Source organism: Acipenser ruthenus, chromosome 21 (genome assembly GCF_902713425.1).
Source record: "Acipenser ruthenus chromosome 21, fAciRut3.2 maternal haplotype, whole genome shotgun sequence".
Classification (NCBI taxonomy): domain Eukaryota; kingdom Metazoa; phylum Chordata; class Actinopteri; order Acipenseriformes; family Acipenseridae; genus Acipenser; species Acipenser ruthenus.
Genome location: NC_081209.1, coordinates 30,453,514 through 30,468,814, shown reverse-complemented (window position 1 = coordinate 30,468,814; position 15,301 = coordinate 30,453,514). Strand labels below are relative to the sequence as shown.

The 15,301-nt window shown below is 42.3% G+C and overlaps 1 protein-coding gene across 3 annotated transcripts; it reads left to right on the top strand.

Annotated features, from left to right (window-relative positions):
* Window positions 1-294: 294 nt before the first annotated feature.
* LOC131699168 (repulsive guidance molecule A-like) lies at window positions 295-15,048 on the top strand. Of its 3 annotated transcripts, none has more exons than XM_058995551.1 (4): window positions 295-914; window positions 3,952-4,067; window positions 9,580-10,088; window positions 11,711-15,048. In XM_058995551.1, the coding sequence occupies exons 1-4, from the start codon at window positions 901-903 to the stop codon at window positions 12,428-12,430; spliced, it is 1,359 nt and encodes a 452-aa protein (XP_058851534.1). In that variant the 5' UTR covers window positions 295-900; the 3' UTR covers window positions 12,431-15,048. The 3 variants fall into 3 exon arrangements, with proteins under 3 accessions (XP_058851534.1, XP_058851535.1, XP_058851536.1); XM_058995552.1 differs by having other exon boundaries at window positions 296-914; window positions 2,805-4,067; XM_058995553.1 differs by lacking the exon at window positions 3,952-4,067 and having other exon boundaries at window positions 800-914.
* The last annotated feature ends 253 nt before the right edge of the window (window positions 15,049-15,301 follow it).

Sequence of the window (15,301 nt, the reverse complement as noted above, 5' to 3'; positions counted from 1 at the left end):
AGGGATGTTGCCGTACACTCCTGATTACATTTTTAACATAGAGTTATTTTATCATCATGAGCTGCTGTTTATTTCCAGCGCTATGAAGAATACTTGAGTCGTGTTTAATATTATTGGCTCGGTACATATTAAATTAAATGTATTTTGAAAACCTGCGCATCAGAAGACAACCACATAAAAATTGAATTAATTGGAACACTGAACAACCTTTGCATTTTTTTATTGTATCCATTAAATAAAATCAGTACTATTCCCTCCCTCTCCAGCTACGGGTGACACTCGCTGTTGCATTGCAAATTAAGTGTGGTACAGATGCAGGAACGAGCAGTCTGAGCCTAGTTCTGTGCGCCTCTCACACATTGAATTTTAACTAACCCCTTCACACCGGCGAGGAGCAAGCGAGCAGGCAGGCAGGCAGGCAATAGATCCTGTGCTCACTTCGCGTGCAGCAGCAGAGCTATATCGGCGCGTCAAACATCACTACAGCTTTTTCAGGATGCTAAAGCAAGACGAAGAAGGGGGCATGGAGACTAGGGGCGCCTGTATTCTTAATTAAACAGAGCCCAAGACCTAGAGAACTAGTCATTTTGGAAGCAGAAACGCCAACAGCTTCACCGTAGCTCAGTGTGCAGATTGCAGTTGTCAAACCTTGTGTGTGTTTTTCTATCTTAACTATTAGCAAGTGATCTGGTGGGAAATCGCTTTTAATTAACACTCAGCTGCTAAAATACGGCTTCTGCAAATCATGCAGGGACGGTAGTGTATTTTCCACCAGGCTGAAGACAGTTCAAATTGAGGATTATTTCAACATTACTTTTGGTACCGTATATCAGGCTCCTCTCCGCGCCACCCCTTTCGTACCGCCGCTGAGCCCAGACCCGAGCCGGACTGTACATTTCCATGCAGCCGCAAAGGTAAGCATGGGAGGCGGGTACGAGTCCGTGATCGCATTGGGATAGTGTAGCCTGGACATTTGCCTTTATTTGAGTCTGCTTTTTAAAAAACAACGGATACAAAATAAAATAGAAAACGTGTCAATAACCTTTTATTTCAAACAGCACCCTTTCCTGAAGATATGTGTCTTTTTCCAGATATTTTGAGTGTTTTAATTTATTTTCCATACCGATACTCCTTTCTTTTATTTAATCTTGAACTATTCCTTAGCATCACATATTTTAATATTTTAAATAATATATTGTGCTTTTTTTAGAACAATAAATAACCGTATTTAACCAAAAATGTATCTTATTTGAATACATCTTGTTTGCGAAACAGAAATATTATTTTCTATGCTTTAACCAACAGTGTGTTTTCCAGTCGCATTGTGCTGTACCTAGAAAGCACAGTAATGTGCATGCAAGCTTTTTGCTATTTTCCGGGATTGCTTATAATACTATAATGGTTGCATATCCTATTAATGGTTGAATAAATAGTTGGCTATGGGCTCCTCGTTTACAGCTTCTGTGATACGCTCATGTCAGGTTAGATTTGTCACAGTATTTTGTATCGATATTTTTTTTTGGAGCTGTGTCACTGAGGCGCAATAAATAGCAGCGCTGACACAGGAGAACTTAAACGACTTTCCCTTTTTTAATTCTTGTTTCCATGTTTCGGTCCTTGTCTGTCGGTGTTTTGTAAGCTCGTAGCCGAATTTTTGCGGTTAGAAGGTAAAGGATGAACCCTTGGAAATGTTTTGATGCGAATCTGATCGCTGCCTGTTGGTGTAATTGCATTTCAATTGCTCGGAGGTGGAATCAATTTCCCCAAACTGAGATTTTAATGGGCGCTCCACTCTCTTTGGTTGCTCTGGGAAGACATGTGGATTTGTCGTGGTGTAAGGTTGCATTTTTTCAGAAATAGTTGGAGGATTTTTTCTTCCCAAGTGCAGATACTGAAAGCGCCACCCATTGGAAGAACGCTGCCATGCCAGAGCTCTGCCTTTATGGTCATTACATTATCACCCGTCAGCACAGTGGAAACGCAATGCTATCCGACACATTTGAAACTCCTTATTTTAAATGCTTGATAATATACTTTCTATGCAAAATACTACTACTACTACTACTACTACTACTACTACTACTACTACTACTAATAATAATAATAATAATAATAATAATAATAATAATAATAATAATAATAATAATAATAGATCTGTTTCTAATTAATTCCTTTTGTTTTTGCCATGTGATATTTAGTATTCTTGTGAGATGAGCAGAAACATCTTTGTCATGGGTTACAGTGAGTTGTTAACCTGTGTTGTAGCACGTTTATTCATCCCGGATTATAAGGAGTTGTACCTGTGTTGTAGCACGTTTATTCATCCCAGATTATAAAGAGTTGTACCTGTGTTGTAGCACTTTATTCATCCCGGATTATAAGGAGTTGTACCTGTGTTATACAATGCGTATTACAATGCAATACAGTGTCAACAAAACACTTTGCACCTCTCCAGCAGATAGCAGCCCCTAAGTGTTTGCATACAGGCAAATAGGCACATAGGCCTACACTGCCCTTGCAATGAGCTCATGTGTTTCATGCAGTACTTTATTCATCACAAGTCTATTACTGTGCTTTCAGTAATTGGAATGACTGGGCAGCAACCTAAAGTAGACTGACTTGACACATCTTTGTGTTTAAGGTTCCTTCTCTCTCTCTCTCTCTCTCTCTCTCTCTCTCTCTCTCTCTCTCTCTCTCTCTCTCTCTCTCTCTCTCTCTCTCTCTCTCTCTCTCTCTCTCTCTCTCTCTCTCTCTCTCTCTCTCTCTCTCTCTCTCCTTGTATGTTTTATTAACCATAACACTAGAAAAGATAAAAAGCTAAAGCTGCAAATGACTGTGTTCGTTGCAGACCCACCCCGTCCTGGAGGCAGGCTCAATGTTATTGATTCATTGCAGTAGATTCATTTTCACTAGCATTTCCATGCTGTGATAAATGAATGCAGTTGTGATGCCATTTTATTTATTTATAAAAAAAATTAAAAAGTCACACACTGGGTTCTGTCTGATCTCCAGTGCTGTGCGATTATTATATGTTACATTCGGCTTAAAGTCACCATTTAGGAATGGACTGTAGTACCATTTGTGGAATATAAAACGTGTGATTATCATTAACATTTAATAGTCGTTACATTTCGGTTTAAAACGAGCACATTGTTTGCGGACACATATATGTATATTTGGCAAAAACTACCGTTTTGGTTTGTAATAATAATAATAATAATAATAATAATAATAATACCAGTGGTGGGATGTAATCTTTTTATGTCGGTATATTTCCTGCAAAGCATTGGGGAACATTAAAATAAATACATGGAGGGCCCATACTAGAATGCATCCTTGCTGTACGGTAGGTCACACGGGCAAAGTGCAGTAAAATATTTATTTTTCGTGCAATACTGTACAACAGGAACCTCCTTACCCGTGTTTTCCGATCGGCAAGTCCCCCACCCCTTCAAAAAAATCTTGCTGATGTTGATTGAAACTTTATCGCTCAGTCGAAGTGTCAAGAGCTCGCTCGCACAGCAGCACTGCGAGGGGAGAGAGAGCGTCTCGGCAAGGTCGGGGCGTAACCTGAATCCGCAGAGGGGCTGCGGGCAAGGAGGACCGCTCCCTATTGGGCAGACGGGGAGGTGGGAGGAGGCTTCTTGACACCAGAGGGATGGGGTAGATCGAGTGTAGGTTTCCCTGTTTTGTTCAAAGATCTCAAATCACAGAGTAATAGAACTGCACGGGTATAACTCTCAGGCGCATTTCTCTTTTTTTTGGTCCGATCCTAACGAATGGTTTACTTGCACACTGCATCTCCCATCGCCGCTGCCAGTACTGCTGCTGCTTCTTCCTCGGTTTTATTTTCTCCGCTGGAATTACTCCCCGCAGCAGCAGCCGCAGCGCACATCTGTTAATTGTATCTTCCGCCTCTTGCTTTTCTTCTCCTTCTCTTGCCTTTGCCAGGGAGAGGAGAGAGGTGCGATCCGGATCTGGATGGATGGGTATGGGGAAAGGGGCAGGACCCTCAGCCCTGGGAATCGGCCAGATCCTCTCGGTTTTTCTGTGCATTTTTCCTGCAGGTAAGATTATGCAGCCAGCCGCCTCCTGTGTGTGCGTGTCTGTGTGCGTGTGCGTGTGCGTGTGTCTGTGTGCGTGTGCGTGTGTGTCTGTGTGTGTGTGTGTGTGTGTGTCTGTGTGTAAGTTACTCAGCTAGCGAGGAGTGTTGAAGCTCTCCCTCGCCCCCTCCTCCCCCACAGCCCTTCAGCGGGGCCTCTCTATACATTATAAAGACTTGATACGTTCCATGGTGTTTCTGAAGTTTGAAGTACCGCATGTACAATGCCATGCATTATTAACTGTGATTGTTATGCTAATTGAGACTGGGAAATACTGTAGCTATACAAGCGTACTGCATGTTTTCCTTTACAGTATCATTTGCTATGTTAAATGTAAAAAAGACGATATTAAATATTTGATGTAATGTTTGTCTTTATGTTTTTACAACATGCGTTGTAGTTTAATGGTTCTGCCTGAACTATTGCGTATTAATCCAATCATGTTACAGTATCCAACACATTCATAGACCAGGGAAAGTACTTATTTATAGTACTGTACGGCGGTGTAAAAGAAATGAAACGTTGGTAGTTTATTACACGGGAGGCAGATGTGTAACTAACTGATCACTTCTTACCTTTGAATGGATCAGGTTTTGTATGCCGTGTTTGTCATCAGTTAAATGTGTTTAAACACGCTTTGAAGAGGAACACACAAAGTGCTCAGTAAACGGGCACACATACTGACTTTCCAGAGAGCTAGGATAACACTACCATTGCTCATACATGGCGGTAATTACGTTTTGAAATAAATAAATACACGAATGCTTATTTTTAATACTTGATTTTCCCACTATTTTTGTTTTTTCTCCTTTGTTTTGCATCATCTTGAAATCTTCAGTGCTCTGCATATAGCAACCCTGGAAAACAAACACAGATACGCTATGGGGTTAGATTCAAAATAACATTCAACAACACACTGTCTTAGGGGCTGCAGATACTCGTCATACACGCATGGGCGAGAGCTAACATCACTCTCGGTACGGAGCTTCTGAAATGGCATTTGGGGGTGACGTCTTTTTGATATTTTCTAACTTTCCTTTTACGTTTCTGAAGTGGAAAATCTAAATAAAGCTGTAAATCTGGCTGTAAAAAGCATCTGTTTTCAATGAATCCCCTAGTTTTTCACAATGCTGTTTTGGCAGAAGCGTGCCTGTGCATTCCAGCGCTTGTTTTTGTTGGGGGAGGGGAGTTTTCTCCACAGAACGGGTTTTGTTCCTTTATATAAAGTACTTTAAAATCCTTCTGGGTAAAATGCTGCACCGGCTCCTACACCACCACTCACCCAATTGCTTTTGAGTAGGGTTGGAGTTTCCTAGAAAATGCCAAAAAATACCAGGTCTGCCCTCTCCTAAATAAATCTGCATTTCACATTTTTAGCTCAAAGCTCATTTATGTTTGTTTTTGTTACTCACAAGTTTTACACTTAAAAGGGGCTTGTTTCCTGGTACCAACACTGTCATGCGATGAGCTGTGTCAGTAGTAACAGCCTAGTTTACCACACATCAAATCAACAGGTAGCTATGTTTGTTTCTGTTTAAAAGCATTTAACTGCTTGTTAAACCACAACTCAAAACGCTTATTAAAATATAAAAAAAGACATCTCATTGTAACTCAAAGGCACGCCCTCATAACCCACAGTTCTTGTTTTGAAATGATCTTGACTGATCAGAGGTGTGTGTGCAGCAGGCACATGCTGTTCAGGACGGGGTACAACATGTGTGACCCTACCCTCTGTGATCCCAAAAGATGTGACTGTACTGGGACACCAGCCTTTCTGTCAAACGATACTTTGTTGCTTCGGTCAATTGTGTGTAAGGAGTCTTTTACCTTTGATTAATTGGTTTCCAGTCGATCTGCAGTGTAGTTTTTCCTTTGGCAGTTAATGGGCTCTGAAACAATGTAGCAAGATAGGAGTTAGGAGGGGGGGAAAAAAAAACATAGCTAACTAGTTATGTGGTAATGTTTACTGGAAACACTTTGCTTTTAATGTGAAAGGCCTTTTTTATTCACAACAGCAATGTAACACATATTTTAAGAACCGTATTTTCGAATCTGTCCAGAGTATTCTCTTTGAACCCCGTGACAGGCCGTTCTGTTTGCAGCGCATGCTTTTAATTGTGTTAGAAAAGCAGGCGTGCAAAACAGACCTGGCTGAAAACTGACCCGTCTTCAAAGAAATATGCAAACTCGCCGGAAAGAAAAACTCAGCTGTTTCTTTTTCTAAAACGGCCTCGTGTTTTTCTGGTCCCTTTCAGTTTAAGCAGTAAGGATTGTTGAATGTTTTACAGATTGTACTTGTGAAATATCGAGTGCACTTTCAGTAAAACTTTCTCACCTGAATTTCGCCAGCATGACCACGTTTAATCGTTTGTTATTTTAGAAAAAAAGATGAATCTGTACTTACAAATTTCATTGTATACTTTACACAGCTTGAGCTAATTTGCTGAAACAAATTGTGATTTGTTCTCCTATAACAATGTACACTATACAAGGACAACAATATTGAGGGTTTTAAAGGATTCAGACACTCTCATATTGCACCACATGCTTTGAGTTTGTGTATGCAAAGTGAAATGGATCTGTGAGTTTAAAAGAGCTTGCATGCGCCCCTTTCTTGGTGTTGATTTTAGATTAAGATCAGTTTATGGGAGTTTATCTGACGGGTGATAAAATGCCTTTTGTTCTTGCTGTGTGGTGGGGGGGAGGGGGAAGAGGAAGGGGGTGTGCATTCAGCATCAAACTGACGCTGAGAAATTGACTTAGAGACTATTAAACACCCTCGCCTCTGCCTTTAAAGAGAAACAAACATTTAAAAACCGGGATGTACAACTAGTGCTTGTATTTATAAACACTATTGATGAATGAGCTGAAATGTTTGTGTGCTTAGAATCACTGGCACACAGCTGCTGTATCAGCCAGGTGCTGTATAGGCTAGCTTATGCAATCTATCTCAAGACCTTCCAAATATTATGGCAGATGTATCCAGCACCCGTTTTAAGAAGCTGTATCCCTTTTGAGTGTTTGATTAGGATCTTGAGACAATGCAAGTATGTTGTATTTGTAACCATGCTCACAAGCTCCTACAGGCTATGTGTGAATTATTGGGAGGTAAATGCATTACAGCATGGGTTTTTCCTTTGGATTGGTCTGATTAGGAGCAAATGCAATGTTATCGTGCACAAACACACACACACACACACTGGCATATTGTGAAACACTTGTAACCACTGACACAAGTTCAACTTTGTAAAACCCATAGCAATAAATATAATGGTTATAGAAAACAGATTTAAAAATTACCACCGTCACCAACCAGGCGGCTTGGAATTGGTTCTTAAAAAATGCAAGCAAAGTTGGGACCAGTTCAGAAAAGCACTTTTTTTTATAGAAGGGTGTGTTTTTTTCTTGGTGTGGTGTTTTTCTTGGAATTCTATAAGAGATATCAAGACAAAGTAGCTGTCACCATTCTGTAGCTGTGTACTATACAAACGGGCTGTCATCTATTTGTTATACATTCATGGGATCTTTAAAAGTGCGATTAATCAGTACAATCTAGCCTGTACAGCACTACTCAGTAAACTGTGCATTCGGCAATTGGGATATTGTTTAATCAGGTTTGTTTGTGTGTACTGAGCACATGACTCATTTGTAATTGCTAGCAGCTATCGCTACAGGTTACCCAATCAGTAATGCAGCTTGTTTGTCTGAATCCTAATTCTTTTGGAAAGAGAGGGAGATAATGCATCCATTCCGATATCCACTTGATACATGCCTGCAATGATTGGAAGATCTTGTCCAGTGGATCAAATGGCATCGAATGACAGTTTCAGCCCTGGTAACTGAAGTCACAGAGAATGATTGTTGAAATGAAAGTTTCCTTTAATTACGGCCCTGGTCTGGGCAGTTAGATGTCTGAGCTATGCAGTTGCTAGTCGTGGCCTCCCCCCCCCCTCCCCCCTCCCCCGTTTGCTTTTCAGTGCTTGGATCTCTGGGTATAGCCCAAACCACTAGGGAAAGAAAAAGAGGATCCTGTTTCTTTAAGAGCTTTCAACCATCTCCACCCCCGGCCATGCATCAGCAGTGAAACTCGACCTAATCCCTTTACACTTGGGTAATTTATTGCTCTGTCGGTCTCCTCTCAATGGCAAATTGCATTGTCTTCATTCAAAGACTTCAGACCACCCCTCCTTCTTCTTTCTTCCAGACTGGAGTTGAATTCTTTAGTGCCCTTTTTTTTTTTTTTTTTTTTAGAAGCAGTCTTCTTACATCCCTGGAGGGTTATTCACCGATTTTAGCAGCGGCTCTTTTTGTCATGCAAATGAGGCAGTAATAATCAGCCTATTATTCTGTCTGATTACTTCTGATTAGCAGTTCAAAAAGGAGGCCCACTCAAGAACCCTGCTATGCAAGCGCATGGTGATTTTTCACACCGACCTGTCCAGTTTGGTGAATTTGGTTTCCAACTGGAGACACTTGGGTGCTTTTGCCAAATTCACAAAAGAAGGAGCAGATGGTTTGTGAAAACCCTGTGTCTGTGTTGTTTGTAGCTGTTACTAACTTTTTAAATGTTAGTTTTTATTAATGCTCGGAGCCCATGCAGATCTGTGGCACCCCCATTGTCATGGAACAAACGAGCGATCCAGCAGCGATTCATTTCAGCACTCCGCTGGCATTGCTTAAAAAACTTGGAAAGAAGGAAGACCACGTATGTAAAGCTGGCCAAACACGTTTTAAATACTGATCACTGAAAGCAGTTTAAGTGGTTATTATTTCAAGAGCTAAGCAATTTCAAAAATGCCAAACTCTCTCTTTTTTGCTTGTAGTGTGTGTTTTTGTTTTTTTTTTCCAAATGTAACTCCACATCACACATGGTTTACATCTAATATTAAGATTCATTTACACAGAATTGTGTCTCTGAGGCTGCTGTATAATACAGTGCAGAAACTGCTTTGATAAATGTACTTGGTGATGATACACAGTTACTGTGTAAGTTATTATTATACTATATAGCACTCCTTTCTTTTGATAACAGCAATCAAATATTGAGGACAGTGGATTGCTGAAGGATCGTGTGTGAATTTTCCAGATCCGTAAATTATTGATTATGGGAAATAATAATAATAATAATAATAATAATAATAATAATAATAATAATAATAATAATAATAATCCTACAGTCACTCCTGGCATATTCCAGCTAACAGAACAGAAAGTGTACTGTGCTTCTCTTGGCCAGTAAGTTGGTACATGGAAACAAGTGCAGCCTTGTAAGCAGTGATTGGATTTCACAGTGCTGTACAAGCTAGATTTCACTGATACTGTCCTGAAAAGCAGTTTTAGGACATCACTACACTAAATGCACTTCATGGTGTAATAACTGAGGCTTTCAACAACAACAAACAATGTTACCTCTCACCAGCAGACGCTCCTTCTCCCTCTCTGGGTGCTAACGGTGTTGTGTGTTTCTGTTCCCCAGTGAGCCTGCAGTGTAAGATCTTGAAGTGCAACTCCGAGTTCTGGGCCACGACATCCGGCACTCACCACTCGGGCCCCGAGAGGGCCCCCGAGTTCTGCACGGCCCTCCGCGCGTACGCCCACTGCGTCCGAAGAACGGCCCGCACCTGCCGAGGGGACCTTGCCTACCACTCGGCCGTGCACGGCATCGAGGACCTCATGAGCCAGCACAACTGCTCCAAGGAGGGCCCCACATCGCAGCCACACCCCCGAACCTCCACCCATGACAGCCAGGAGCGCTCTGACAGCCCCGAGATCTGCCACTACGAGCGGAGCTTCCATAAGCACACGGCGCCCCCCAACTACACCCACTGCGGCCTGTTTGGGGACCCGCACCTCAGGACCTTCGGGGACGACTTCCAAACCTGCAAGGTGCGAGGCTCCTGGCCCCTTATAGACAATAAGTACCTGTATGTGCAGGTCACCAACTCCCCGGTCCTGCCTGGGTCCCTCGCCACGGCAACAAGCAAGGTGAGGGCATTACATCTTTGTCCAGAGCAACACAAGGTGCTTTGCAACACAAGCGAATTGCAGAATATCAGCATTGCATTATGCTCAGTGATATCACTGTATAAGAGAAACACTGAAATTCTCTTCAAGGTTAACAGCGCTATCACAACATAACAGGTTTTCAGAAGATATAAATCCATGCAATGAACAAAGCAAACAGGGAGTGAAGGCCAGGCAAAGATCACCAGGACTCAATTCTACTGCGCTACCCAGCTTCCCATTCAGAACTCATACATACACTTGGTCCCGGCTGTGCATAGTCGCTCACAGCATTCAGTAATGTTCCATTTCTTTAACTTGATAACAGTATGGTATCCTGCTGTGGGCTTTTTTCCATGTGTTCCAGGCTTTATGTTTGGAACAATTCCATAATAGCTTAAGACTTTGTCAGTAACATCAGTTTTATAAATGGAATGCCAGAACATAAAATGAAGTCATAAATCACTGTTGTTTAATCCAATATCGAGACAGCCAAGATAGTAATGGTACCGAGACAGGAATAGCAGATACCCGCTCTTCATGTCTGAATTAAGGGCCTGTTATTTAAATTAAGCTTGTTCACTGACTGGGAATTACATTGTGTGTGTGTGTGTATCAGCATTTGTCTGTTCTGGCTACTATCTGGACAAATACAGTCTATGGAAAATGTTAGGACATAGGAATGAAATACAAAAACACAGGCAGATTTAAATAGATACTTTGCATTTCATTGTAGTAGTGGAGAGACAGCAGCTTTGTGTTCCTGTTGCAAATCAAACCTCCAGGCTATCCTCAAACCAGGGAGCTGTGGAGCCCTGCTGGAGTGGTTAATCATAAAGGAACTTGCAGCTCCACTCAGCCCCAGCCCTCCCCTTCACACAGATCAGAGCAAGCCAAAGCACTGCCCAGAGGTCAAACAAGTGACAACGGCCCACAGGCCTCCAAATGAAATAGCAAAACAAGGAATGAACCAAGTCTTATTAAACAGGCTTCGTGCTTTCATTTACACATTGCAGAGTATTGGAATATAGCCTCTTTGTATCCACAGGCTCTTTGCCATGTTTCAGAATTGCTTAGTTTGGCTTCTTTATGTATAGACACAGCTGAAACAAAATGCTCAGGGTTACTGGGCAGAGAGATATGTGTGTTGGCAGACTTTTATGAAGCAGTCAACTGTGTCTTCTACCTTTCCAACCTTAGAACAAACAGCAACAAGCCTACTCCCTTGGAAAGAACACAGAATCATTGTTTTTCAGTGTGCAATAATAAGACGACTGCAAGACATCTTCCTGGCCTGCAGTTACAATGGGGAGCATATTCATTCGGCTTTCTAAAGAATTCTTTCAAAGCAATCTAGTGTCGACTTATTCTCCCATGCCTATATCCTTTTACATTTTCCATGTGTTAAATATTATCTTTCATTCCTCTAAATTTAGCTGGTCTCTGGTTGATTTCACACATTCGCTTTCTAAAACTTGGCCAGGACTCTTCACGGGTACAGGGAAAGTGTGAAATTCTTCCCTACTGAAAGTTAGCGCAACAGATTTATTTTTAAAGAGTTCACCACTCCGAATCTTACTCTCCTTTTTGTTTTTTTGCCACAGCTAACCATCATCTTCAAGAACTTTCAAGAATGCGTCGACCAGAAGGTGTACCAAGCTGAGACGGACGAGCTGCCGGCTGCATTCGTGGACGGCTCTAGAAATGGCGGCGACCGGCACGGGGCAAACACCCTGCGCATCGTGGAGAAGATGCCCGGGCAGCACATAGAGATCCAGGCCAGGTACATCGGCACGACCATCGTGGTGCGCCAGGTCGGCCGCTACCTGACCTTCGCAGTGCGCATGCCTGAGGACGTGGTGAACTCTACCGAGGACACAGAGAACCAGGGCCTGTACCTGTGCCTGCGCGGCTGCCCGCAGAGCGAGCGCATTGACTTCAGGACCTTCCGGGCGCGGGCAGCAGAGAGCCACGTGGCTGCTGGGGGGGGCAACAGGGGATCGGTGTCCGTGGAGGCTTTCACCTACAAGTCGGCCGTGGTCAAATGCAAGGAGAGACTTCCCGTGGAGGATTTGTATTTCCAGTCCTGCGTCTTTGACTTGCTCACCACGGGCGACGTCAATTTCACCTTGGCTGCGTATTACGCTTTCGAGGACATGAAAATCTTGCATTCAAACAAAGACAAGTTTCACATCTTTGAAAGGACTGGGGACCTGACACCAGGAAACTCTGCACCCGGGAGGCCCTCCTCCCCTTCTTCGCTCTCGGCCCTTCACTTCCTCGCGTTACTGCTGTGGATTCAGTGTGGTTTAATGCATCTATAGTGTGGTGTTTACATGAAACTTTGTCACGAAAACCGCAGTGTGAACCTGCGGGACACGCTCTTCGTCTTCATATCATACCTCAGTTAACTCCAGGGTGTGAAAACGATCCCATTCTCCCAACACATCTAGTTCAAGAAAGAGGGGATTTGCACTGAACAGAGCAGCACCATGCATGCCAATGCAATGCAATGTAATGTGCTCCTGCCTCACCACAGTGATCAACCCATTCCCATATCATTTAATATCTTTCAACTTTGCCAGGTCATCAAAATCATGGCAACTGCTTTTCTGCAGCAGTACTTTACAAATTAATGCACAATTAGTTTGCAAAACAAAAAAAAGTATACATTAGAGATAACTTTAAATAGTTCTGAAAACTCTTGGATAATATTGCAGGCCCTTACGTTTTGGTGAGAATCCACAGCATTCAGAAAGGTTGGCCAGGTTGTTTGCTAATGAAGATTTGTCTGTTGCAGGTTGTGGCTCCGCACAGCGATCACAGCTCCTTCTTGCAATACTGTACATGGAAGAGCCCAGAGGAACATTTTCCTGCTGGCTGTAAATTACACTTCGGCTGACGCCCGGGTCAATAGATACTGCTTTGTTTTGCCAAGTTGAACAGCAGGGCTTTAGATCAGGGTTGTCCCAGCTCAGTGTGGGACAGGGTGGCTAGGGTTCACTGCAGTGAAATGAATAAAGGAGGAAATAAAGCCCACATGATGTAAAAGGTTTAAAGCTGAAACCTGAAAAATGACAACAGGTCTTGATCTCGTCCACCACTTTAGCTGCAATACCACGGCTGCCCACTACCATCTTGTGGCAGCACTAAGTGTGTGCACACCAGGTGCCCCCACCTTCCGTTTCTCCAGAGAGTTCTGTGGATATTAAAAATAAAGTATTCAGGCTTAAAGGGCCCCCTGATTGCATGTTACACTAATAGTGCTGCTAAACAAAGCTGTTGGGGAATGGGAGGGTGAGACACGCACATTGTGTTCAGTATCTTCTGCAATATGGGCTGTGCTTACTAGCTTGCAACAGAGACACTCTTGGTGATTTTGGCATTATTGCATATTGTGACAGTGGTTTCATCATCATGATTGGGTGGCGCTATGGGGCAGTCGTGTTTTGTAGGCACTATATGCACCAGTGTTTAAAATGCCATAGCACTAACAAGGCAAGTTCTTGTAATGTATGATGTCTTAGTGTTCCTAATCTTTGAATATCTTTGGATCTTTCCCATAGTAAACTACCTGAACTGTCCGAATGTGTCACGAAGCGAGGCTGCCTGCCTCTCGAGTTAGACTAGCTCCCCCGCCTGTGGCTCCATTCCTCATTTATTGCACGGATTTGATTCTGTTGATTAAACAGCCAGGAAGCGGCTGCGTCTTTTTCAAATTAATAAGCTACAGTGTTATGCACCCTATGCCTGGCGTGAGAAGGGCTGTGAGCAGGCAACGTGTAAATAAATAGGAGAGAGTGTGGGGACTGGCAGGCAGAGCCAGATCATTTGCATTGCACAGCAGTCTTGGAAATGAGGCTGTATGTCACATTGCATGGCTCAGCTAAAAGCATCGCATTTTCACATCAGCCAAAATGATAATGAATTACACCACTCTGTTCTTTTACAGTTACTGAATTTTCCCATTGAGATCATTCAACGAGATACTTCGTCTGGGAGTTAAAGGCAGGCAGTGATGTGTGTACCTGCTATACAATATAATAGCATGTGTGAGTGAGCGTGTGCACACACATTTCATTTGTGATAATGGCATATCCATTATTTCTAAAATGGGACATTCATTTAATCAAACTTCCAACACTGAATTACCTATAAGCCCGCTGTCTCTGCACCACAGACTTTCTTTAAGATCGTTTCATCTTGAACGCAAGCCTCGTGGTGCCTTTCCTTTTTATTGCTATGGATAGAATTACTGGTACGATCTGCATAACACCATACTTCTTTTAAAAAACTAAACAAAACTAAAAATCTTTCAAAAAAAAGTGTGTAACATTGAGTTGTGCTACTGGATGTAGTTTATAGTGTCTGTATAATATATGGATCTCCGTGTAGAACCCTTGTGACTGTGCACAGAGTTGTATGATGTTCAGTTGTTTTAAAAAAAAAATGTTTACCTGTTGTGAAAACTTCTATTCTACAAAACTAATTTTGGGGGTGAAAATGTTACACGTGATCTTTCCTGAAAAAGGGAGCTGTAAAAACAGGGATGTCACAATATTCAGAGACCTGTACGGTGACCCAGGAGTCCTAATACTGTGATGAGGATTTCTGAACACTGTCACCTAGTAAATGACCTTGCAAGGAACGTAAGCTCTTGGAAGCATTCTTCAGCAATGTTGAGACATCCCTCTTCTAGTTTTTGTTGTTGTTGAAAGCACTTTATTTTCTTTTATTGGCTCTCATTGGGTTGTAACTTGTTTGTGAACTCAAGACGGTGGACTCAAAAGGGAAACTAGCTAATGTAAAAAATTCAAGAGAGAAGAAAGATCAAGTTATTGTGTTTGTATGTAGGACACAAGCGGAACGTCACTGCGTGTATATAATGGAAATTATTTATTGAGGAGAAAATTAAAGTTTGTTTTGTTGTATTGTTTTTGGACATCTGTCTCTTGTGTTGCTCTTTCTTTTTTCATCGCTGTGCATATTAAATGTAACCTGCGGCAGCTGTTAAATACACTGCAGCTGTGGTATAACATAAGTTGTTGGGACTTAAAAGGCAAAAAGTGTCAGTAGAAAGTAACTTGAAAATGTATTCTGAAGCTGCAAGTGTATCAGCTCGGTAGATTGTTCCAGCCACTGATTCCTTGAAGACCTGGATGCTCTTTGCTTAAGAGATTCAAACCTTGACCCTG

Excerpts from the sequence above, each read along its gene's own strand:
- LOC131699168 (XM_058995551.1), top strand. Across the intron at positions 4,068-9,579 it reads TCTGTGCATTTTTCCTGCAG|TGAGCCTGCAGTGTAAGATC; the intron begins GTAAGATTATGC and ends TCTGTTCCCCAG. Across the intron at positions 10,089-11,710 it reads TCGCCACGGCAACAAGCAAG|CTAACCATCATCTTCAAGAA; the intron begins GTGAGGGCATTA and ends TTTTTGCCACAG.